This window comes from Heliangelus exortis, chromosome 1 (assembly GCF_036169615.1).
Source record: "Heliangelus exortis chromosome 1, bHelExo1.hap1, whole genome shotgun sequence".
NCBI classification, from domain to species: Eukaryota; Metazoa; Chordata; class Aves; order Apodiformes; family Trochilidae; genus Heliangelus; species Heliangelus exortis.
The window spans coordinates 76,160,635-76,185,748 of NC_092422.1; the positions used below are offsets into that span (position 1 = coordinate 76,160,635).

At 37.3% G+C, this 25,114-nt stretch overlaps 1 protein-coding gene across 10 annotated transcripts in view; it reads left to right on the plus strand.

Annotated features, from left to right (window-relative positions):
• CDKL5 (cyclin dependent kinase like 5) overlaps window positions 1-25,114 on the plus strand; it is a 124,541-nt gene that overhangs the window by 82,027 nt on the left and 17,400 nt on the right. For all 10 annotated transcript variants that reach the window (XM_071749125.1, XM_071749116.1, XM_071749093.1 and 7 more), the window contains 6 exons: window positions 5,730-5,820; window positions 10,318-10,507; window positions 14,735-14,815; window positions 18,965-19,125; window positions 21,414-22,440; window positions 24,720-24,825. In XM_071749125.1, coding sequence (XP_071605226.1) covers window positions 5,730-5,820; window positions 10,318-10,507; window positions 14,735-14,815; window positions 18,965-19,125; window positions 21,414-22,440; window positions 24,720-24,825 — 1,656 coding nt within the window. The remainder of the gene's footprint in view (window positions 1-5,729; window positions 5,821-10,317; window positions 10,508-14,734; window positions 14,816-18,964; window positions 19,126-21,413; window positions 22,441-24,719; window positions 24,826-25,114) is intronic.

Sequence of the window (25,114 nt, forward strand, 5' to 3'; positions counted from 1 at the left end):
TTTGAAAAAAAAAAAAAAAAAAAAGAAAAAATTGTCTTTCATGTACTGTTATTTGTGTAGTTATAGGCCATCTTTTACTGTTATGTTAGTCAAGGAATCATGTGCCCACGTTTGAATGACTGAATGTCTGGAGGTTAGTTAAGAGTCATACATGTGATGTTAATTCTGGTATTTCCTGACCTACATCAGTAAGTGTTTAATGTCAACTTTAATGCTTTGAAGAATCAGCACACGAGAACAACTTTGCCCATGTAAGTAACCCCCAGAAGACTATGGGATGGAGTGTACTCTGTTCAAACAATCTTCTTTTTTTCTTAAATGCTATGTAAACACAGCATAAAATATTCTTCCCTCTAAAAAGCTTACAGTTTAGTTTGGTAAAAAAAACCTAATTCAATTGTGCTACCCAAAGGCACTCTTCAGTGAGAGCAGTTTGAAAGCTGTCATTTCAAACCGCTGAAATTTTGAATAAAAAGGACTAAAAAATAGACTGAAAGAGTTTTTGAGGAACAACAACAAGAAGAAAAACAATAAAGAAACAGTTGTCATTTGCAGTGCTGCTTATTTCTTTTTATCCTATAGGTGTTTTTGCTTAAGCTTTCAGAAACAATAGCCATCCTAGGACAAGCCAAGGAAGATTTGGTCCATATGAGTTCTCTGAATTAAAGGCAATTTATTGTTCAGTGTGAGGAGCTGTGCAGCTCTGACAGAACCCTGGTATGCTTTGCTCTGTGTCTTTGCCTTTTGGGTATCCTCAGGTCTCCTGTCCCCATTGCTGTGGCCCACCTTTCCCTGGCAACTTCCCTATACCTGGAGCTGGTGGGGCAGGATTTTTCCCTTACCCCATGTTTATGTTCAGGGCCTTGCCCCCACAGAGCAAGCACCACTTGGATCTGGCAGGGTGCAGGCTCTCTCTTCCAGGTGCGTGAAGACTGCTGTGGCAAAGGCCTGGCTCCATCACCACACTTTACCACCCCACAACCTCTTTTCACTAGGTTTGGGCAGTTAGGTTTCACAACTGAGGTCTTGCACAGCACTTGTTCCCCCCCCATTCTTCCCTGCCATGGCAAAGAGCCTGTCCTGGCCCTCACCCACACACCCTCCCTCCCTTGTGGTTTTTTGAGGAATGTTCTCCCTGGAAGTCCCATTTCCCGTTAGTGTATGCCATCAACTAACAAAGCCCTGTCTGTGTGTACTCATGTCAACATCCTCTGTGCAGCAGTATTACAGGAAAATAAAAAGCCAAACAAGTGGTACGATCATGTTCTGGATCACAGTTTTCTCACTTGGTAGAGAGGATGTGAATTCTGTCAGCAGTGATGATCTGCTCTGTTGGCTTTCCCATGTGATACACTCCAGCCACGTTCTCTTTCTGCTGCTGGAGAAGACATGCAGTCACAATGTACTTGCAGTGCTCAGCACAACTTCAAGGATGGCAGACTAAGTTACAGGAATTTATGTTCTTATTGTTCATGTAGGTTTGATTCAATTTTGATGTTTCAGATTCAATTGAATTTAAAATTCCAAGCAGCCCCTACAATTTGGGATCAATTTTAATTTTTTTATCCTTATGCTAATTGACATAATTGCTGTTAGCTTAAGCTATTACTGTAAAGTGTCTGTCAGAACAATACTGGGCACAAGAGTTTCCTGAGCATGTGCAGATCAGAATATAAGCATTTGCCTTTTAGCATACGCTGTCTGCCTACCTAAATTAATTTTGGAGCACAGGTACTTATTACATACAGTGCCACATGCCATAACAAATGCAAGGAAAAAGTCTGTGCATCCACGCCTATGCAGATATTGAAATAAATGAGTGTTTCTGAATAGCCCAGTAGACAAAGCTGTTTGATTAGAAAAGTTCATAAATTTTTAACAAGATAGTTCTTCATAATCTTGATGCCATGTGTTCTGTACATATCGTGCTGGATAAAAATGAGATTGAATGTGGTGCTTGCCTGGACACATGTTGTGTGGGTGTCATTCCTGCCAATAGAAGTGGAAAAAGGAACAGTACAAAATGCCAATTACAGCAGATGCATCTGACTGTTGAAAATAGTTAGGCCTTCTGACTAGTGAGTTTGCTGTTTCAACACCAGGGCTTCAAAATTAGTTGTTTTAACAATCTCTTAGTCTCTGCATGATGCATAAGCATAGAAATCGTGAAACATGGGACTGGAAAATACCTCAAGAAATACTCAAGTTCTTCCACCTACTCAAAGAAAGGATTAAGCATTTCTGTGTCATTCTTGACAGGTGTTTTCTTAGCTTATTCTTAAAATTCTCAGTAATGGAGGTTCCCTGGAATTCCTAGGCACCTGTGTACATATTTACATGCCATGAAAGTTAGAATGCTTTGTCTAACTTGAATTTGCCTTCTTTATAAGAAACTGTCAATCTTCTTTCTTTTTTCACACCTTTTTCCTTGACATCTCTCCAACCCTGCTCTGAGCTGTTTAAAGTCCTTTTTTGAAATCTCTTATTTACCTCTTATTTACCCAAATTGCATTGAGTATTCATGTTCTAATGTATTCCTTCTCACTCTTAAGAGTTTGGTCTAATCTTCCACCTAGTTACCTTCTCATATTTTTATTTTAAAGAATTCTTCACAATACCCCAACACTGTTTGATGGAAGGAACAATAAGCTAATTCTACCATGGAAAAATTAATATAATTATACCCTTAAAAAGTCATTATGCTATCTTCAGTTTTTAATTGTATCCATCATCTTTCAGCATGGTGGCAGAGTCAGAGCAGTAGGGAATTAATAAAATGGTTTCTTACATCACCCAACAATATATAGGTAACATTGAAGCCTATGTTGATATATTTGCTTTCTCTCTTGCCATATCAAATCTTCTCTGCACCTGGTCTGTGAAGTTAGAGGCTGATGCTGTTTTCAGACTGCATTACCTGCTGACGTTAACCAAGTCCTCTAGACTGGTCTGAAGGGAGACAGATGCATCCTTGACTTGCTTTTCCTTTTGCTGGTGAAAGGACTCGAGCACAGATCCTATGAGGAGAGGCTGAGGGAGCTGGGGCTATTCAGCCTGGAGGAGGCTCAGAGGAGAGGTTGGACATTAGAAAGAATTTCTTTACTGAGAGGGTGGTCAGACATTGGAATGGGCTGCCCCGGGAAGTAGTGGATTCTCCATCCCTGGAGATACTTAAAAAGAGACTGGATGTGGCACTCAGTGCCATGGTCTGGTCTGGTAACATGGCAGCTGGGTGAGATGCCAGCCTAGTACATCCCATTAGCAAATGTGGTTATTTGTATCATGTGACACTTCTTCCTTACCATCCCTCTCCAGTTTGGGACTTCCCACTGTCCATGGAATGGTTCGGGTTAGAATGGAGCCTAAAGTTTCACCCCATCATCCCCCATCATGGGCAGGGACACCTCCCACCAGACCAGGTTGCTCAGAGCCCCATCCAACCTGGCCTTCAACACTGCCAGGAAGGGGGCAGCCACAGCTTCCCTGGGCAACCTGTGCCAGTGTTTCACCACCCTCACAGCAAAGAATTTCTTCCTGATATTTAATCTAAATCTACCTTTTTCCTGTTTAAAGCCATTGTGCCTTGTCCTATCAGTACACACCTTTGTAAAAATTCCCTCCCCAGCTTTCCTGTAGGCCTCATCAGGTACTGGCAGGCTGCCATAAGGTCTTCCTGGAGCCTTCTTTTCCTCCATCCCAGCTCTCTCAGCCTGTCTTCTCAGGAGAAGGTGCTACAGCCCTCTGTTCATGTTTGTGGCTCTACTCTGGACTCTCCACAAAAGCTCCCAGTTCCTATGCTGGGGCCCTAGAACTGGCTGTTCCTTTTCTTCAGTGTAGCTACCAGTTATCTCCTCGCTCATCTTTGAACACATGAATGAATTTTTCACTAACAAGATTAATCAGCTGGATCAAGTAATTTGAAACAGCAACAGGGCTGCCTAACCAGCTCTAAATATAGCTATGTTTAGAAATTTATGCAAATCCAATGTTACATGTAATAAATTAATCTCTATCTATTCTCCAGCAGCATCAGTAATATTCATTAAACTTTATAAGAACATGCAACAATTTCTATTTTGGGATAGCTCTGAAATAATCTTGTCCTCATCATATATGCTTTTTAACTTACTAACTGTTGAAGATAGAAGTATCTTGCAAAAAGTAACAGCTGTAACCTCTGTTACTAACAAATTTTTCACTGTTTCATGAAATCACTAGTCTAATAATAATAATCTGCATCCAAACCTTTACTTCAACTTGGAGTAAATTAATGTTTCACAGGGGTGAGCAGCACGGGGCTGCTTCACACTAAGCCATCAAATGAAATATACTTTCAGAATACTGGAAAAAAAAAAAAAAACAAGAAAAAATTTTAAATTGCAACCTTACAAGCGTATAGTGGTTCTGGGAAAAAGCTATTTTGGTAGCTTCCATATAAGAACTCAGATGTAAAGAAGGATGACTGTTGCACTTAAGTAGCACTTACTGATTCTGAAAATTTATGCCTTGCATCTCTGCAATGCTGTGGAATTTTTATTCTTTCTTCATCGTTCATGCAATAATGGAAGGACTCTGCAGTGATTTCACTAAAGTGAATTTTGGACCAAGCTTTAAAGCCATATCACAGTAAGAAAGCATTTTAAAAATATTGTTTTTGCATTTCAGTCCCAAAAATTTTTCTCAGTTTGAGCTCTAGTAAGTAGCTTGCACATCTAGAGCCTTGCTGCTGTCTGTCCTGTCTCCTCTTATTATTAGTCACCATTTGTTTGAAAACAGTAAGACACTTGGTACTTTTCTGAAAACAGTACCAACAAATAGCATCATTACTGTGGTGCTCAGCTGACGTTTTCTGAATGGAGGAGAATGAAAACAAAACTGAATTATTTCTACACCTGGCTTTTCCAGTATATACACTCTTCTCACAGTTGGTGATCTTAATTGTTATGCCTTAGGACAGAATTCAAGTTTTGGTACAGTTGCAAAGAAACATACTTTTTTATATATTAGTTTTAAGAAAATTATGTGGGGGAGAAAGTTAATTTGGACTTGGTTTCTGATCCTGATTCACCAAGAGCCTCATTTTGAATGGGATGCTAAAGCACATAGGAAGCTGACACATGTAGATTGAACCAAATGCAGATACAAAGCAATTTTGCTAATTTTTGGTAGACATTTGCCTTTTTAGTTTTGGGAAGCTGATCCTGTTCCTTACCAGGTCAGGGAGGAAGTTTCCTTGGAGGAGAATAATATGTATTTTCCTGACCAGTTGAAATATTTGAATGCAGTGAGGTTGTAGTAGTATCAATGACTGGAAGAGTTTACTCCCTGTGTGTCTGTTACATCTCCAATGTTATGACTCTTCAGCAAAGAGCATCTTGATGAAATGTAGTAACCACTTTTCAATAGTTTGCGTTGCATACTGACAGGTAACTTTTATTGATCCATTTTGATTATGTGTGGCAAAACACCAAAAGAATAGCAAAGCCTCAGACTTTTGAGAAGAGTACACAAGTAAAGTAGTCATTAAAACAGCCATGCTGACTTTCACTATCATATCCATAAAAGCTTGCATCTCATTGGAGAAGCAACTGGAGACATCATTCCTCACTAGGGATTGTAGATTACTTGTTTTGAAATATGTAGGTGTGACCTCTTACTGCCAAAATCAGCAGTGATATGCATGTTGTGTTTTCAGTAGGATATAATCTTTCACACCATTTGTTTGACAGGCTTTGCTCGTAATCTCTCTGAAGGAAGCAATGCTAACTATACAGAATATGTGGCTACCAGATGGTACCGCTCACCTGAACTCTTGCTTGGGTAAGTACTATTTGTAAAACTGCCATGACAAATCTTGATTGATACTTTACATTTTTTTTCAAACACCTTTTGTAAGATTTGCCCATGGAGAGATGTCGTTCATTTAAAGGGAAGATTTCAAGAGACTTTCAGGATGTCATTAATTTTTGTTCATTTCCAGTAAGTCAGCACAAATCATTGACATGTTAACCTGTCTTGAGCTGAGCAGCTGATTAAAATATGAAGCTGAATTATAACAGACTTATTTCAGATTCCTGCCCTCCCCATTCGCTTCAGAAGAGGTTTCAATGTAGCCTAAAATGTTCCATTGGCTTTGTGGTGGACTTCACATAGCAATGGCAGCACAGCCTTCATCATGCTATACTCCTAGTTCTCTTCATCCTTTGGGTTAAAACTATGATCTGGTTTTTAATCCTAGTTACTCTTTACCAGCCCTGCTGAAGTGGCTCAGAAGGATGGTGCTAGCTTTTTACCAGTCAAGAAGAATTTATTGAAGGAAGCTTAATGAATCATTTAAATGAAGCACTGAGAAGGTAGTGTTGCATTGCCAGTGAAAGCATTAGTTATATAAGTAGCCTCAGCTGGACAGTTTAGTTTAACTCCTTTATTAATCTGTAAAATGAGTGCTTTACTATCTCACAAGGTTAGACAGATTTTCAGATATTATATGAAGAAATTCATAGGACCCTAAGGAGCTAAAGAAGAGCCAAAAGTAACTGGAGTTCTACTACATGTGATCTTCCCATTACTATCAATTTTCACAGTGCATTATTCCAACTCTGTGAACACTCTCAGAGCATACAATTCCTGTATGTATAACATATATTTTTTTCTATACGCATAATATAGAAATCAGGAAATGGTAGCCACAAGATGAATCAAAAAGATACTGGTCACTTCTAAAATTCTTCAGGCAAATTGTTTTGTATTGCTCAGAAATGAGTTTTTGTTGGAAACTTTGATTAGCACTGAACTATAAATTTCTTGAATAGGTATTGCATTAGGTAGTAATTATTCTGTCAATATTCATCCCAGTATTCCCACAGCAGTGCTACTTTTAATCAAATTTGTAGGCAGTTGCATTGCTACATGCAAAATAGTATTTTAAATTAGCCACTAAAAATCTCAAAGCTCAGTTCTTTGTATTTTGACAAAAACAGAAGTTTTTTGTCAAAATTAATTAATTTATTAAGTTTCCAGCAGTGTCTGTGTGTATGTATGTAAGTATAAAAAAAGACTTGGAAAGAAAGCATCAATTGTGGCCTTCTTAGTTAAACATTTGTCTATAGGTTTAGTGGCAACTAAAGAGGAAAGACATGAAAAGCTTGACAGGCATAGTATTAGTCTGACCTGCAGTTTTCAAAAATGTTTAGTTACCAAAGCAAATTCAGAAGGAGTTATATCTCTAATGGACTAAATGTGTTAGCTTGTGGAGAAGGGAAAGTTGATATTTGATGTACATGACTTCATTTTTGCTGGTATATGTTTTTAATGCCAGGCTTTTCTGGCAAAAAGTGATATCTGTTTCTTGGCAATCCTGTTTGATTTCCCAAACAGTCATCTTACCCATTTCCCCTTCCCCTGCATTTACTGTATCTTCATTAGCGTCTAGTATTCTAAAGTCTTCCCTGGGTTATTAAATACATACATTTTGACAAACATAGTTTTACTTACTCAAATTTTCAAATGTGTCCTAGAGAAGTTTCTGTTCTGCAATGAAGTTCAAAGCTTAAATGTCAGGAGATGGAAGGAAGTACTACATGATTGTTCACAGAACATCCAAAATTTACTCACTTTGGAGAGCCTCTGGTATCTGTTTATGGGGTACTCTGTATCCTTGAAAATATTGCTGAAAGCCAGTAGACTTCAAGACATTCCAATTTAGTAGATGAAACCATGTTTTGAAGAATCTAATTTCTGCAGGAATAGACTATAGTACTTCTGATTTGTGGTCTCTCCTAAAGGAGATATTTCATTTATCCAGCCATATCATGCTTGCATTGTTTGCCTGTTGTGATCTAGCAAGGCTGATCCTGACAGCAGAATAGGTGTCTTGAGCATGTAATTTAAAAAAAAAAAAAAAGTTGTAATTTACCACTGCTGTAAGAAATGGGTGTTTTCTGGTTTGTTTCTGTTTGACTGCAGAGTAAACAGTGGAAACTTCTTAAACTGTGATTCAGCTTCCTTTATTCTTGTGCACAAGGCAGGCTAATGGTCCCTGGTTCAAATGAGGTTTAGCTCATTCCTCAATTTTAACCTTCTTCAGTTCCCCATCCTTCAGCAACCTTTTCCCAATTTCACATTTCATTGGAGAAAGCAGCCTATTAAAGGGGCTATAAATAAAGATGTGCTTGGTTTTGTGTCATAATAAAAAGGTAGCTTTTTAAATTGCACTCTCACAAATTGTTTTGCCTATAAAGCCTCCATTTTCCAGTACAGACACAGAATACCTTAAGAGCAGATCCCTGGCTTTGGAATTTGTCCTCAGCTGTGTTGTCTTCTGTGGTATGGAGGAAAAAATAGGCCTTCCATGGCACTCAGACCTTACTTAGTGGGTGGGTCGGACTAGAAGCGTCACAGAAAAGGCAAACATTGACTCACAGCAAATTTACAAGTAGCTGGTGTGCAAAATTATCAGGGGAATTATGGAACTCACAGAGCCATTGTAGTAGCAGTACTTAAGGAGTTTTGGGATGCTCTGTTTTGCCTCTGGGTGGTTCCCTGTCAGCAGTCTGTTCCAAGTTTGATTTTGTAATGTTTGTGAAAGGACTTTAATATCTCTTGGCAGATTCTAAAAGGCAAACAATTTATGCAATTTTGGTGTCCTAGCTTTCCTAGCCATCACAGACTCCTGCACTAGGCATCTCAGTGGGCCTGTAATTTCATGGAATGCTTTCAAGCTAGAAATGCTTTCTTACCTTCACCTGACTATATTATCAGAAGGGCTACAGGGCCCTCTGGCCGAGAGCCCTCATCGTAAAGTGAAGTAACTCATCATGAGGATGGGGAAAAGTCAGATTAATTGTTTTTTTTCAATCTGAAGGTGTTCTGTCTCTAAGCATCTTTTATCATCAGCATAAGAAAGGAGTGAAGGGAACAGATTTAGGAAAAGATCTGTTACTTGAAACTCCTGGTAATGTCCTGTTCCAGAAATAGGCAAACCAGCTGTCAGTTAAATTACCTTAAAACAGAGGTTGAGTTGTTGGATTATAAGTTTCAAAAAGAAGAGACTCAGTGAAGTATGTTTTCAGGCGAGTCTCTGTTCAAGTCTTTGTTCTTTTTATATACTTTCTTTTTCTGTGACATGAGAATTCTCTGGCTATTGGCTCAAAACCTAAACATCCAAAAGGGTTTATTGGAATAAGTTGGATGTTTACAAAAATTTTTTACGAATTCAACAAGCAAGAACTTGGGCATATAGAAAAAGAGTTGCTTTGATCTATAGTTAGAACAACGAAAAGCCAGAAGTATGTATTTCACACTTCAGGTAGGCAGCTATACAAGCTTGCCAAGGAACAAAATCTTAGAGTGAAAATTAGAAACTGTACAAAAGGATTCTGTGGTGTTGCAGTAGTCTCTTTTCATACAAACTTCCATTTTTGACATTCTGATTTTTTTTTTCTTACATGTCTTATAAGCCATCCTCAAGCCCATAGTCTCTCCTCACTAAAGTATCCATTTTGCTGCTTCTTCTATTAACTATCCCTGTATGTTTTCTCAAGAAAAGCTGTTATAGCCCTTGCCAGTGTAACACGGGTTGGTTTTGTTTCTGATTAATTCCCTACACTTCTTCACTGCTGATCTATCTTCTTTTGTCAGTAGCAGTTTAAAATACCAAATGCCATCCTCCCCACCACTCAACCAACATTGCTTGAACACAGAGACCACCTGTCAAAACTTCTTCCCAAAAATTCACCTGTGGCTTTGCTCCAAAACAGTAATTACTTATTTTATGATGCTTTTGTTGCTTCCTCACCTGTGTCTTTTAAGGAATAGTTTTCAGTGACATTCTGTTTTCTCTCTAATTAAAATTTCATTGTATGAATGATGTCACAGATTTCTCATATTGTCTGTTCTCCCAGTAGCCAAACCCAGTAGACCTCTCCCCTGTTAAGCACAATGGAAAAAGAAATCTAAAGTAGAAATAGAGCTCAGTCCTTAACCCCTGGAGACAAGGGAAATTGATGCCAGCTTGACTTGTACTTGTAACTGCTTTGCAGTTTAAAAATTTGTTCTTGTATGTAAGATTTTTCACAAAGGTAAACAGATGCCTGAATGTACTTGCTCGAAAAGGCAGTAGAGGAATTGTCAGCGACACCTCAGGCAAGCCAGGGCAGCAAGAGAGGGCTGGGTATTTGAGGTAGTTTCTTTAATACCAAAGTTTATTTTTCAGTGTTGTAAGGAAGCAGGCCATGGGAAATATGGCCAGTGAACAGAAACGGCTCAGTAAGAAGACAGTGTCAGTGCTTGAAAAAACACTGTGTGTTTACTTTACAGAGCCCCCTATGGAAAGGCTGTGGATATGTGGTCTGTGGGCTGCATCCTGGGAGAGCTGAGTGATGGGCAGCCCTTGTTTCCTGGGGAGAGTGAGATTGACCAGCTCTTTACCATTCAGAAGGTGCTAGGCCCACTGCCAGCCGAGCAGATGAAGCTCTTCTACAGCAACCCACGCTTCCATGGCTTGCGGGTAAGAGAAACCTTTGTTCTATTTTTTTTTTTTATTTACTCACACAGTATTTACAGTATTGTCATTGTTGTCACAAAGGTTCTTTTCATTGACATTGTGCATTATCTATTGTATGTGTTTCTATGTGAGTATAGGACATAAGGCATTCGGAATTCAAAGTGAAATTCTGATTACACTGGTATTGAGTTTTATAAATATTTTTGGTTTACTGTTAAAAGTTGATTAAAGATTTTCTTTCGTTTCTTTGACTTTTTTGGCATGTAAGTTCATGTTTATACTCAGCCTAGCATTACCCAGCAAGCTTTCCACTGTGTAGTTTAGTGGCACAGCTCTGTCAGTTCATGTCTGCTGTCTTCAGGCTACCACGTTTGAAAAATCTAAGCCAAAGATGCTGCTGTCATGGCAGATGAGCTTTTTACCTTTTTACTTCTTTTCCTTGGGAGCTGATGTAAGCCACACAAGTAAAAAGTTCTTCCTACTGACAAGATTGTTTCAGGGGGTTGCTAATACCATGCAATGATAGAGACTCCTGATGTGGAGAAGCTGCTCAAGTTGGGACATGCAATTTAGTAACATCCCAGAAGGAATACTTATGTAATAGCTCTGTTATTTTTAACAAATATTTAGTTTTCCTGCCTGTGATTGCACTCGTATTTCCTTTTAATTCAGTTCTGGTTGTCATTTCTTGTTAGTAAATGTTGCTTAGAAAGGTGAATTTATGATCTAGAGAAATAGTCTGAAATCATTGGTGTGGAATCCTATGGAGAGACATATGAAGGCTTTAGGAGACCTGAGCTGTGCTAAAGACTCAGGATCTGGGTAGGACCTGTTGTCTTAAAACATGTTAAAGGCTGACATAACTTGGGTTTAGCTGATGATAGTAAGAAAATAAATAGTTGGCTTAAGGTGTTAATATAATTGTTTTACTTACAAGGAGAGACAGTTCCCAAGAGGTATTGTTAAAGTTGGTAGACTAGAGAGTTTAATTAGATAAGCATTTCTTGCAGGGTACTATGTGTTTTTGATGTTGTTTAGAATAGTGGCCTGGATGAGATTTTCTATTTTTAAAAAATTTACCCTTTATCATGAAAGCAATGCTTTAGAAGTTGTAAGCAAAATAAATTACTACCTCTTCAATACTATTTTACAGCACTTCTAGTTGTGCAGTGTAATCTTATTTGGATAAATACTCTATAGGATGAGAATGAACTATCTTTGTTTTGTAACTTTAAAATACAGTAATCAAGAAGACAGCACAGACCAAATGTGATTAGCACAGGGTTAGCAGTTAAGTCTCTGTTCTTGTCCTGGATCAATGGTTTATTACTTGGCCTCAGACATGTTGCTGCCTTCTGAGCCCCATCTGTAAAGTCAGGATATTAATAATGACAACAGTGACATGCTTGGTTATAGAGAGCAGTTTCTGAAAACTGAAGTCTGAGTAATAGTTTAAACATGAACAGCTCTACCAAACATGTTGGTTGAATTGTGATACTTATTTTTAATTCATGGGAAAAAATTTGTTCCGTGCTATAAGCCAACCTTAAAAAGTATATTTTTTTCTGAACATAGCATAGTGCTTTTATAGTGGAAAATGTTCTGCTGCACAGCAGACAGAAGGTATGCTACCATCATGCAAATTATTATTTGCAGCTTGATCTGGTACTGGGTGTTCACAAGATAGATCAGCGCATGATGTGGAATTGCTTATCCATATGTTTAGACTTTGTGAATCTCTATATTACTATAAATGAGTTACAGTATTGTAGCAGAGGATTTTAAAAATTCGAATATGAACTCCATCTTCTCATGCACATGTATACAGATCCACATATGCATACTTTGTCTTTTCTTCCTACCCTTTTTTCCCCACTCATGTAGATAGCTTATATAGATATATAGATGCCTCATGACTGAGTTGTAGGGTGTAGATAGTGATCTGTTTTCAGTCCTTTTGAGTAAAAAAAGTCCATAGTATTTTGAAGGCCCAAGGAAATAATATGGGATCAAAAAATATCAGTAGGCTTCTACTTTTATGGGAAATCTGAATGGTAATTTAAGGCTGTAAATACTGTTCTACAAATAAATTAGAAATAAGCTGGAGAATCTGAACAATCCCAGAGAGTAGCCATCTTGTATTACTGCTTTGCATGGCTCCAGTATATCTCCATGTTTCTGTGATCATTCCAGATGTAAAATCTTCTTTCTGATGGTCACTATATATGAAAACAAGAATATTTTGCCATTTGGTTCATGTAGAATGTGGAGGAAGCATGGAAACCTTGCTTCACCTAAATTACTAAGATCAACATAACAGTCTTGAACTTTAAAAAAAATTTCAAATGTTAGTAAACCACTTCAAAAGAAAGAAAAGTAAAAAGAAAAATACAAGACTCGTTAGGAGCACATACAAACTGGTGTTCTTTCTTTTTTCTTCATAGCTCATAAAGGAATACATGAAAAGTAGTGCCAGTATAAACAATGGGCAGCATTTCATAGTGGTCTAACACTTATGCACATACACTGCACATGCAATGCATTTTCCTTCCAAATAAAATGTATTTTTGGAAATAGGTGTTTGTACTTGGTTGCTCTTTACAGTGTAGATTTGAAGCTAGTATTTAATCTGAGGAAGGCGAACATGTAAATATATATACCTAACTACTAATCCCTAGATGTATGTGGGAGCTGAAAAATGCTCAAGTGCAAGTAATGGAATAAAAGTGTTTAAGGCTTCCTGCTCATTGACATTTTATAGCAAACATACCATTCTCATTTTTGATGCTACAGCAAACTTCCACATAAAACGTTTGTGTATCTTCATGTTTTTTAGTTGCTGTTTTCTGTCTTAATCACTGACTTGAATTTTGTTGTTTTTCTGTATTTTCAGTGATTTTAAACTATAACTCAGTTTTTATGTGGGTATATTTTATATTACTTTGGACATAAAGTGATGGCTTTTATGTACTAGTAGATGAGAAAACTGCATGCTTCCTATTGTCAGTATTCTTGTTTTGAAGTCTTAGTTAAGAGAACTTTTTAGAAAATACATAGGATGTGGATTGGATCAAGACAGGCAATTGAACATTTGCATAGCAAATTTCACAGCTTACAAAACTGATAGCCAAGTGCCTGGATCTCAGTTATGTAGTTTTGGATAAAGTGATTAATGCCAGTAGGCTGACTGGTTGTTGGTTTGTTTCTTTTTTTCCAGAGGCTTCTGTGGTATTCAAATGGATACCTTTCTCTCAAATCAGTATAAATTGGACCCATGAGGTTATTTTATATCTTTCTTGGAAACCCAACCCTAATTTTGAATTCTGAATACACTGGCTTTTGAATGTGTAGCTTTTAAATTTGAACTTGGTGCATGGAAATCAGTTTATCCATTTGTTTGCTGTCAGTTCAATACATGCTGCAGTCTGGAAATGGATCTCTGGTCATTTCTTTTAGACTTATTATACTCGAGCATACATTATAGCAATGAAATATTGAGAAACTTTAATTTGATAAAAATAAAAGATTCTTTATATTATTTGACTCTTTCCTTTTTTAAAAGCAAGTGATTCTGTGCTTTATTTTTCTTTCTTCAAATCATCCCTGCCTGTCCTGCTCTTCTTTATAGAAAGGGCTAGTTTTATTCAGACTCTAGTTGACAAAAAATGCCATGCAGCAGTGTGCACTGTTTCTCATGGTGTTGCTAGTTCTTACTACAGCATGGCAACAGGAATAATTTTGAACCTTAAACCTTTAGGGGTTTGATGTTTTTCACTAAAAATATTTTGGAATTGTCTGGAAGTCTTTGGTATTTTGTAAGTACAGTATTTGCACTCTCAAATTCTCTCAAAGCGCTTTAAATCCTTTTTTTTTTTTTTCAATATGTATTTACTTACATTATTTCTGAATCTATTTTGAACATCCCACCTCTTGTCAATCATAATGCCACAAACACATTTATAAATTAAAGTGGATTATTACTCATTTGAGAGAGCTTCCTTGACTGCCCTTCTAATCAAGAATACTTTCTTTGCTTAACTAATTATCACACATGAGTTACTTGTTTCATTATGTTTTGTAATGTTTCATAAACCACTAAATTTTCCAGTGTATATGATTCATATTAATTACATACCTTTATTCACTGTGTAGTTTCTATTTTTTGAACCATTGTGTTCATGTATGCCTTGTTTACATTCTCAATGTACTTATGCTAGATTATTTTTACAGTTTCCAGCAGTCAATCATCCACAGTCTTTAGAGAGAAGATACCTGGGAATTTTAAGTGGTGTATTGCTTGATCTTATGAAGGTAGGAAAATCTATTTTATTTTTTGTCTCTAATATGTAAGTAAAGATGTGACTTTTTAATGTTTGTTTCCTAACCTAGTACATCTTCAAAGGACTTGTGAACTTACTTTAGAGATATTTTTATAATCTCCATTGTTTTTAGCAAGGTTTGATATTTCATAGGAATCAGGAAAATATCCCTTTCAAATGCCTGGAGAGTGTTCAGATTTAGCTGACTTTATAAACAATACATTGTTCAGATAAAAGAATCACTATCATTTCCAGCAGTATGCATTTGCACTGACATAGATTCAGATGCAGGGGTTACCTTAGAAATGCTGGAGTTATAAGCTCTTAAAAGATGAGAAATTTGGATAAATCCACAGAGTATTAGGCTAACCTGAGTAGTTGCTGTTCATTTGTTGTTGGATAAGAATGAGGATGTGGACAGTTGTCAAAGACAAAGTACATACATAATAATATACTTTTTTACCTGAACCCTTAATCTGCTTGCATCATGTACCTGTAGGCAGTGTGAATGTTAAATTACACTACAGTCCTATTTTGGAACAAGTCAGATAATTAGCCATGGGCAAAATAGAATGTGCTCCTGGAATAACTTCTTACAGGAGGTATCAGGAGCAGCTGGCTGTCATTAAAATGTCTAAACACTGTAAAGCATTTGTGCCACGTTCCTTGGTATGCAACACGTACTGTTGTCCTTATTACTGTACTGTAAAAATATCACTATGGTAAGCTGCAGTACAACAGTCCCCATTATTTCATCTACAGAAAGCTGAAAAAAAAGTGTCAAAAATTAGGTTTAGACTCACAGGCATACCACCTAAGAATTAAAGGTGACCTGGGACAAACACGAATTGTAGATTTGGCTGATTAACTGTAAAAGAGTTGTGTGGGCCCAAGCCCATCTGTACCAGTTGTTTTGGAAACCAGAGGTCATCTGGTTTGGGGGTATATTGGGATGTTTGCTTGCTTTTAGCAGTATTGGTGTAGCAGCAGAAATCCATCAAATTTGCTTTTTTTCTTTTCCTCTATAACACAACCAGTTCAAATCACTTTCATTTAACCCCCCTGCCTTATGAAGAAAGTCAGGATAGCTTTTATCTTAGTTCCTGGAGTCTGCAAAGTTAGTTACCTCATGATTGCTTGTTTTGCTATTATACATTGTCCTCTGAATTTTCTGATTCACACAAACCTTCCTTCTGGCATTATAGTCAGCTGCAGCTCAAGGTGTAGTAGCATATATTGCCAAACAGTGACTTCAAGATTATTTTTAGACCATTATTACATGTGCTGGGGCAGAGTTTGTTTTGATTTTATCCTAATTTTATGTTATATCCCAATGTCTTTGAGGTTTTGGTGTGATTTAAAAGTTACGAAGTTGTGAACTGAAGCAATTGAATTTTAGGGAAACACAGCTTTCCAAATAATTCCATTTCACTTCAAATAATTATTTTCAACTTTTCTTTGTGTATTTCTCCCTAGACGGTGAGAAAGGTCAGGGATTCTGTAGAGGGGGCATTTTGTTTGGACTACAATACTTAATTCAGGAGTTGGAACATTGTTAAAGAATAAACAAGAAGAGAGCAGAAGAGACTTGTGGTTAAGTTACGTGCTAAAAATGCTGCACATACTTTGCTGTATGCTTGCCTCTTCTCCAAGATACTGGACACTGGCACATGTCCACACTTGGTGTGTTCCTCATTATCTGCATTCCCAGGGACCTCAGGTCTGATTACAGGATTACTGAATAACCCACATGTCAATTTAAGCCATCTAAAGTAGTGAGTTCTTGATAGATCTTAATATAGAGAGCACTTCTGGGCTAGTTTAATGAAGAGGCACCTGTTTGGCTCTGTTTTGTTGTGCCACTCCTCCCTCTCCTTCAGAAATCCTGATGTTTTGTAAGCATGCCTTTGAGAGTAAGGGGGCTGGTTTTGCATGTGCTGACTTGGGCAAAGAAGAAGTTGAGTATTTCAGCCTTTTTCATACCATCTGTCATTCAGTTGACTTACCCATTCAGCAGCAGGTCCATGTTTTCTCTGAGCTTCCATTTGCTACTGGAATACTTTCAGGACCCCTTCTTTTTGCCATTGATGTTCTTCACTTGCTTTAGAGTTTGACCATCTGAAGAGGCCTATCCTTTGTACTAACACAGTATTTTTAAAGTCCTCCTTTGTGTTCTGTGCTTGACTCCTTATACACTCTTGTATTGCATTTTTGTTCATTAAGAAACTCCCTGTTTAGCCAACCTGACCTTATGCAAAATTTAGTCATCTTCTGTACAATAGGAGGCTTTATTTCTGAACTCTCCAGAAATTTTCCTTAAAAATCAAGTGGCTCTCCTGAATGCCTTTCCTTCGATAGCAGTTTTTCAGGTGATTCTGCCTGGTAATTCCCTATAGAAGCTGAAGATCGCTCTTCTGAAGTTCTATGTTCTATTCCATATGCTTATCTTCCCACACTTCCTTTGAATCCTAACTGTAACCTCATGGTTGCTACAGATCAGGTTTGTTTCTGGTCAGATTTGTGACTAGTACTTTACTGTTGGAGAGCAGCAGGTCAAGGAGAGAGAAGTCCTACCCTTGGCTGATTTGCTCTTCAGCAGCTGCACTAGGAAATTGTCACCAGCATAGTCTGGAAGTATCCTGGATCATCGACACAAGCTGGATGTCTCGATAGTTGAATTTGTCCATGAGGATCTGTGATCAGGAGATTTATGCCTGTTATGTAGAGCTGTCATCCTCATCTTGTCCATGCTCTTCATTGCATGCTTGGTAGCAACAAAACCCCAAAATAACATAAAAAATGTAGCTTTCCCTTTTAATGGCCTTGAAACTGTCCAGGGATATATTTTCTGTTTCATGCTGGCCTTTGATACCATCCAGGGACTCAGTTATTTGGAGTGCTGCTCTTCTTCCTCCCCTTTCCTCCTTTTCCTTCACTGTCTGAAACATGCTGTCCCCATCAGTGACCATTCCTCAACCATGAGCCCTGTCCCATCACTTCTCTGTGATTCGAGGCAGGTTCACAGCCTTGTGAATTCCCCATGGACTTTTGGTTCTCCTTGCTTGTGGTGAAGCCTCTGCAAGTTAGTGTGCCAGCCTCTGAACATCCTCCCTTCCAAGGAGGAATGTGGAAATCACGTGTGGCCTTCTCACGTTTGGGACATTTAGGCCACTGTAGTCATGAACACCAGAAAAAAGGGGCAAAGAAAATGTTAATTCTGTATGCACTTTGTCACTTGAGAAAGAAAGATACTGCATAATTTTAAAAATAGCTCTTCTTTTTGTTTAATAGCCACTCAGACTGTTATCCTTGCTGACAGCAGTGCATGTTCAGATATTCCAGGTTGTTTTGTATTGCCCTGTTCTTGCAAGGAACTTTTCAAACCTAACAAAATATCTAACCTAATGGGGTTTTATTTTTGTGATTAGATATTTTCCTCTTGTCAGAAAGTGCCTTTTTTCAGAATTTGCAGCAGGTATAACAGAATTATAAGTCAAATGTTATTCCAATTACATTGTAAAGAGCTTAGATAATTATTTTAAAGCATGGGTGGACTTGAGCCCTAAGAGTCAAAGCCCAAACTGTTGTTTGTATATTTTTTAAAATATTAACTTTAGAAGAGTATTTTTGTTTGGTTAAGACTGTTTCCATATCCTTGTTCTGTTTGTAAAACCTGTTTCACTGTAGCATTTTATTACCAGTAGGTTTAATGTTTTTCATTCTGAACAACATTGTTAGAATGTATATTCTGAAAAATATGCTTAAAATAATGTATTTTTTAATTGTATTGGTGTATACATAAAGGACGGTGTATACATCTTTAGATATTTTTGTATTTTAAACCTTAAGCACACATAGAGAGCTATGTATGTATATGTGTTCATTGTATACATATTGCATGTAGGTATGTTTTATAATAAGCAAATTTAAGGCCTTCCATCTCTTAAGTACAACACATTATTTTGAAAGTTTGTTTTCTATCATGTAGTTTAATGCAATATGGAGTTGTTCTGGCATTTATATCTAATCACTTTGACATTTAAGAAACCATCCAAATAATGTTCTTTATTTGTTGTTGGTTTTTTTTTGCTGATGCAAATGCAGATACTAACCTATAAACTTTGGGATTTCTTTTCCAAAGAATTTACTGAAGTTAGATCCAGCGGACAGATATTTGACAGAACAATGTCTGAACCATCCTTCGTTTCAAACCCAAAGGCTCTTGGATCGCTGTGGAAGTTCACCTTCACGGTCAGCTAAGAGAAAACCTTACCATGTAGACAGCAACACATTATCCAACAGGTAAATGTAGACATTCACCCTCATCACTGACATTTGCTCTGCCAATGAGTGAGTTGCCATTATGCTTACATACAGCACCATCTACAAGAAAAGAAAAGCCCTCATTTGACAGCATAGGCAGGCTGAGACATACATACTGTTCTCTGTTACTTTTGAGTAAAGGAAATAGACACAGTTTTACTGTAATATAGCAATTCAAGTTGAAATTTTGGGGCTAACTTTCTGCATCAGGCTGAATGTTTCTCAAAAAATCCAAAACGTTTCTCTATGTGATGAAGGAAAAAGAAGTTGGCTTTTACCTATCTTAAAAAGTATTCGCTTTTTTCTTGAACAACAATAGGAATTTTTGGCTTGGAGGATGCCTGAGATTCCAAAGGAACACTCTTTTCTATGGAATGCTACCATTACACTGTCAAGGTTTTGATATTTTAATGTTCAAAATTAGCACAAATTTTTGTTGTCTAAATGTCCAGAAAATTGTTTGTGTGCATTGATCATACATTGGGGATGAACAGAATTGTGTCTACAGTTGTGGTTATGAATCTGGTTTACTCAAACTTAAAGCAGGGTGTATTTGCTCAGTGGCTCCCTTGTTGGACCCACATTGCTTAAAAATGAATAATTTTAATATATTTAATACATTAATACTTCATTTTAATACAGTGGCAAAACTGCTTTACTGGTGGTTAAAATACTTCAGTACAAAAAGCCTCACAGTATTCCTCTGAGCAAAATTTTCCTAAAGGTCACCCTCTGAAGTATGCAGAATTATAGTCCCCTTTAATTCTAGCCATGTTTTCCTTTAGCTCTTCCTGTGAGATTCAGAAAATTACTCCTCGTTTTAAGATTTGGCATGATGACATTTATAATCTACACTTCTTTTGAAATACGACATCAAAAATTTTAGCTGGCCTTAGAGAAATTTAGGATAAAGGTTTTACCATCAGAGATGGGACGTCAGAAGGGAAAACCAAGTTCCCTGGTGAACTTATAGTCTAATACAAAGGCTGATTGATTTTAAATTATTAGGTCTTTATATCTCTTAAGTATGAAAAAAATACACCTCCTTTTAACTAAAAAATATATTAGACATTAAAATTGCAAAACTTATAGGAACTGTAGTAGAGTACATAATTAAATGACTAGAGGTGAGTAGTATAAAAAATCCTAAATATAAAAATGGGTAACATTGTCCAGTTATTATTAGCAACAAGATCAACCAAGGTACAAACTTATCTGTACAGTGAGCTCTCAATTTAAACCTCAGTTTTATATCTGAATTACATTATACGTTTGATACAGAAATAAGTTAACTGTTCCTAGCCAACTTAGCTCCATAAAAGCTAACAAGTACAGCTGCAGCACTGCTTAGTCATGGTTAGTTTGCAACACCACCATAAGTCCAGAAACAGAACTGGTTTTATGGCAGAAATCTGAGATAGTAAATATTGCACAGATAAATTCAGGCTGAGTGTTTGAAAAACCAACTCATATCTCAGTCCTGTAATCCTAAAACCAGGAGAGCTGGAAGTAGAGTAGAGGCTGAGGACATCAGCAAGTAGCTCTGAACCCAATCTGTCTTGGGTGCAGCTTTGGGAGTGATGTGCTGGGAACTGGGACAGTGACAAGCTCAACAAAAGTTGTGGTTCCTGTGGTAGACCTGGTTTGGGGTTACAGAGCTTGCTGTGGCTGAGCTCAGGCTCACTCCATCTGGATGTCTTTACCAACACAATATCATCTTCCAGCCCTCCCCCTCCAAATCAAACGTACATTAGTTAGCCTGGAGCTTTGATTACATCATTTTTTTTGATAGCGCTGACATACTTTCCTGTTCTGCCTTTGCTTTGATATGCCAGGTGTATTTCAAATTTTTCTTTATGGATGCACAGCTAATTTTAGTAATGTAGTGCTTACATTATTGATATGCACATGTATTACTCACTCACATGAATAGATGTGTAAAATATCTGTTGGAATTTCTGTGATTGGATTTTACTTTTTTTTTGTCAGCAATATCCATTAACCAGAGCTAAGTTTATCCATTAGGATGAAGCTAAGTTCTTTCCACTAGGAAAGAAACAACAATGTACTAACACTTGCAAATCTGTAATTTTAGTAGAGCTTCTGATGCCTAGTTGGCAGTATTTGATCTTACTGCCATTATAGGTTTTGTGGTTTTAAATGGCAACTCCCTTCTGAAATGAGCGTGCTTTTGTTGAAGTTATTAATATATGTATTGTATATATATAATGTGGTATATTAATGCTTCTTTATGCATTTTAATGTAGAAATCAAGCCAGCAAAAGTTCTGCTTTGCAGTCACACCACAGATCAAACAGCAAGGATATACAGACCCTAGGGGTTGGTGGGCCAAGAGAAGAGGGTCTTCCTGCAAATGAAAGCTTTTTAAATGGAAATCTTCCCGGACCTGCACCTAGCCCAATGCATGCAAAAAAACCAAGCAACACACCTGGATCTGGCAACAAGGATCTAGCCAACAATAACATGCCACACCTTCTCAGCCCAAAGGAAACAAAGGCAAAAACAGAATTTGATTTTAATGTGGACCCAAAAAGTTCCGATGGCCCGGGTACGAAGTACTTGAAGTCTAACACCAGATCTCAGCAGAACCGGCACTCGTTTTTGGAAACTCCTCAAACCAAAACTGGGACCCTGCAGCCCGGCGATAAGCACAGTCGCCACAGCTACATCGATACCATCCCACAGTCTTCTCGGAGTCCTTCCTATCGGACAAAGTCAAAGAGCCATGGGGTTCTGACAGACTCGAAATCCGTAGGCAACCTCGCTGAGGTCAGGGCCCAAGCTGCAGAACCAAACAGCAGTAGGTATTTCCCATCCAGCTGTATGGACTTGAACTCTCCTACCAGTCCCACCGCTCCGCGGCACGGTGATAACAGAACTTTGCTCAGCCCATCTGGGAGGAATAACCGCAGCGAGGGTACCCTGGATACCCGAAGAGCATCGACAAGACACTCCAAAACAATGGAGGAGTTAAAACTGCCAGATCACATGGATGGAAGCCATTCCCACTCTCTATCTGCTCCACACGAATCTTTTTCCTATGGTCTAGGTTATACCAGTCCTTTTTCTTCACAGCAACGCCCTCATAGACACTCTATGTATGTGAGCCGGGACAGAGTGAGGTCAAAGGGCTCAGAGGGTGGCTTAAGCATAGGGCAAGGGATGGCAGCCAGAGCAAACAGCCTGCAACTGTTATCTCCACAGGTGCAGCATAAGTCACTCACAAGATCTGTTGGCTCATCACGAGAAGACTGTACAGAAGATACTAATAGGGTCAGTTCAACATATTGCCTATTGCGGAAGGCTTACCTTCCTCTTTTTATTTCATGTAGGGGCAGTGTCCTGCCGTCTCTCTTCTGCTTGTTTGCTGCAGTTGTCTATTTGTCTTGCAGTAAGGCAATGATTGTTGCATTGTTGTTTTCTCAGAAGAGACAATTTTTCCAAGTTTCTCTAGTATTTCCTAGTTTTTGGTTACATTCTCTATTGACATTTTATCATATTGTTTTGTTTCACCTTCTCATTTGTGTTTTCATTTAGCTTTTCTTGTATGTCTTTCTTATTTGAATGCTAATGTTAATTTTTGAAGTGAGTTTTTCATTCACGTATGGTGGGGCATTATTTATGAAATGCCATAATTCACTAGAGGAATATCAAAACTTGCAATATTTCCCCTGATTAGTGGGATAAACATTAGGGATACTTCAGAGATTTTAGGTTGGTGCATTGACTCTATACAGTGGTTACTGTCATAGATACCTTGTTTTGGTTTACTGTGAATCTTATTTAATGAGTAGAGGAAAGACTAGGAATGGTGTTGATTTATATTCCTTACACAACACTTCTGAGTTGTCTGATGATTTAGATATCAAGTGTGTAGCGATAACTGCATTTGTCCCCACGTCTGTAAATTGCTATGCAATTGATCTAAATTAGAGCAAAATGGTGCAGAGAGAAGTACATAAAATGAGTGTTTGTTTCTCTGTGAGTACATCTGTAATAAAAAGACTTCTCAGGAGAGAACATCTAGTTCAGAATTGCTGACAAAGTGAAGGAAGTTAAAGAGCTGCAAATACTATTTAAGATCTAAAAATTATGCCTTAGTGTGAGAGACCAAGAAAACTCTGCCTACTTGGTTTATGTAAGAAATGTGTAGCAGACCTGAGAGTGGTCTATAGAAAAATTTCACTGTAGAAGAGAATTTTCAGGTAGTGGTTGTCTCTTGAAGTCCAGCAGGGGGGAAAAAGGCATAATTCATTTTTCATATTTGGTACATCTTCTCCATTCACTTTAATGTGTATTCACACAGGAGAAAAGATTGCATCTAAACAGAAAAAATACAGTGTAACTAAAAAAAAATGCAACAAAGACAAGCAAAAGACAAGTGCTATTTAGAAGGGGTTATAGCAGCTCCATTTCAAAACCTTTTTCTTTCTTTTTGTAGTCATTCTTTTCTGTTCTCATTTTAGTCAAATGTTACTTTTTTTTCTGGATGTTACTGTAGAAGGGCAATAACACCAGCATTTGAGTTTTTAATAATAAAATCTCATGCTACCGTGTATTCTTCAGGGCATTAGGGTCTTTCTGCATTGTGTAGTAGATGTGAATACGATAAGTAATTCAAATTTTATTTCATATTGGTTTTATTAGATAATTATCTTTTTACTATTTGTTGACAAATTTTTATTGTGGTTAGAAAATTAATGCATATCTTAATGCTTATGGTTTTGTTCATTTTGGTTTGCTTTGGAATGCCTAATCGTTTGTAAAGAATTTGCCTTCATCTCATGGTCAGTGTTTTTGAATTTAAGCTTTTGATTAATGCTTTTAAATCCAACCTCACTGCATGGTCAGGGACACCTTCAGTCTGTACTGGGGGAAAAATTGCAGCATCTGCTTCATTTAACAGTGGAGATATTTGGTGGCAATTTGTATGCATATGGATGTTTTTAAGGCTGTACTTAAGCTTTTGCTTGAAGTACCTCCCAGAAACGATATTCAGAAAAATAGAACTAATTGAGGTAATGATGCTGGTTTTGCTATCCTGTATGACTTAAACATCAAGGTTATAGATTTCATAGTTCAAGGACTACCTTTTATTTTGCATACAATAGATTTTGTGGCTATTGGTACCTCTAGATACTACTGTATAAGAGCACTTTGCTGTTGCATTTATCGCAAATGATGTCTATTTCCTATTTGCTTTTTATAATTTGCTAATAGCAGAGTGAGCAGATTTCATCAGAAATTAATTTAACATCCAGAAGTATTACAGCTGCATTGCATTTACTTCAAAAATATGAGGGTCTGAATCATGCTCAAGTCTTTAGAATTACAACTTAGAGACAAAACTGTATTCATGCTATTTTGCAAAAATGAAGCAAGCAGCAAAACCAAATAATTATTTATTACATAGTCTGTTATTTGATATTGGCAGCTATTAGCAACATAACGGGAAAATTGTGTGTGGTTAATTTTGGGGTTACTTCTTGTTAAAAAACTGCAAATCAGTTTATAGTCTTTCATTTTAAATAGTCAATTTTTCATTTGTTTAGGGTGGAGCATATCATGATCCACACACAGAAGATGGAGCATCTACTAAGGAAAATAGAATTCTGTATAATGATCCTGTTCCAAGAAGAGTTGGCAGCTTTTACAGAGGTAATTTTATGGTGGATCTTTCAAAATTAAACTAGAATTTTAAAACAGAATACAAATTAAGTAGTGGAAATAGAGAGAATAACATGAAAAACTAAAATTTATTGGAAAAAGAATTGTTATCCCGCTTTCAGAGACTGGGGAGTTGGACAAAATAAAATATTACCAGAGTAAACAATTCATTAATGTTATTAATTTTTATTTTAAATTCTTACTGTTATATCTAAACACCAGTTTACCATTAACAGATTGACATGCTTGCTGATCTGTTTCCAATACTGGGGTGCATGGA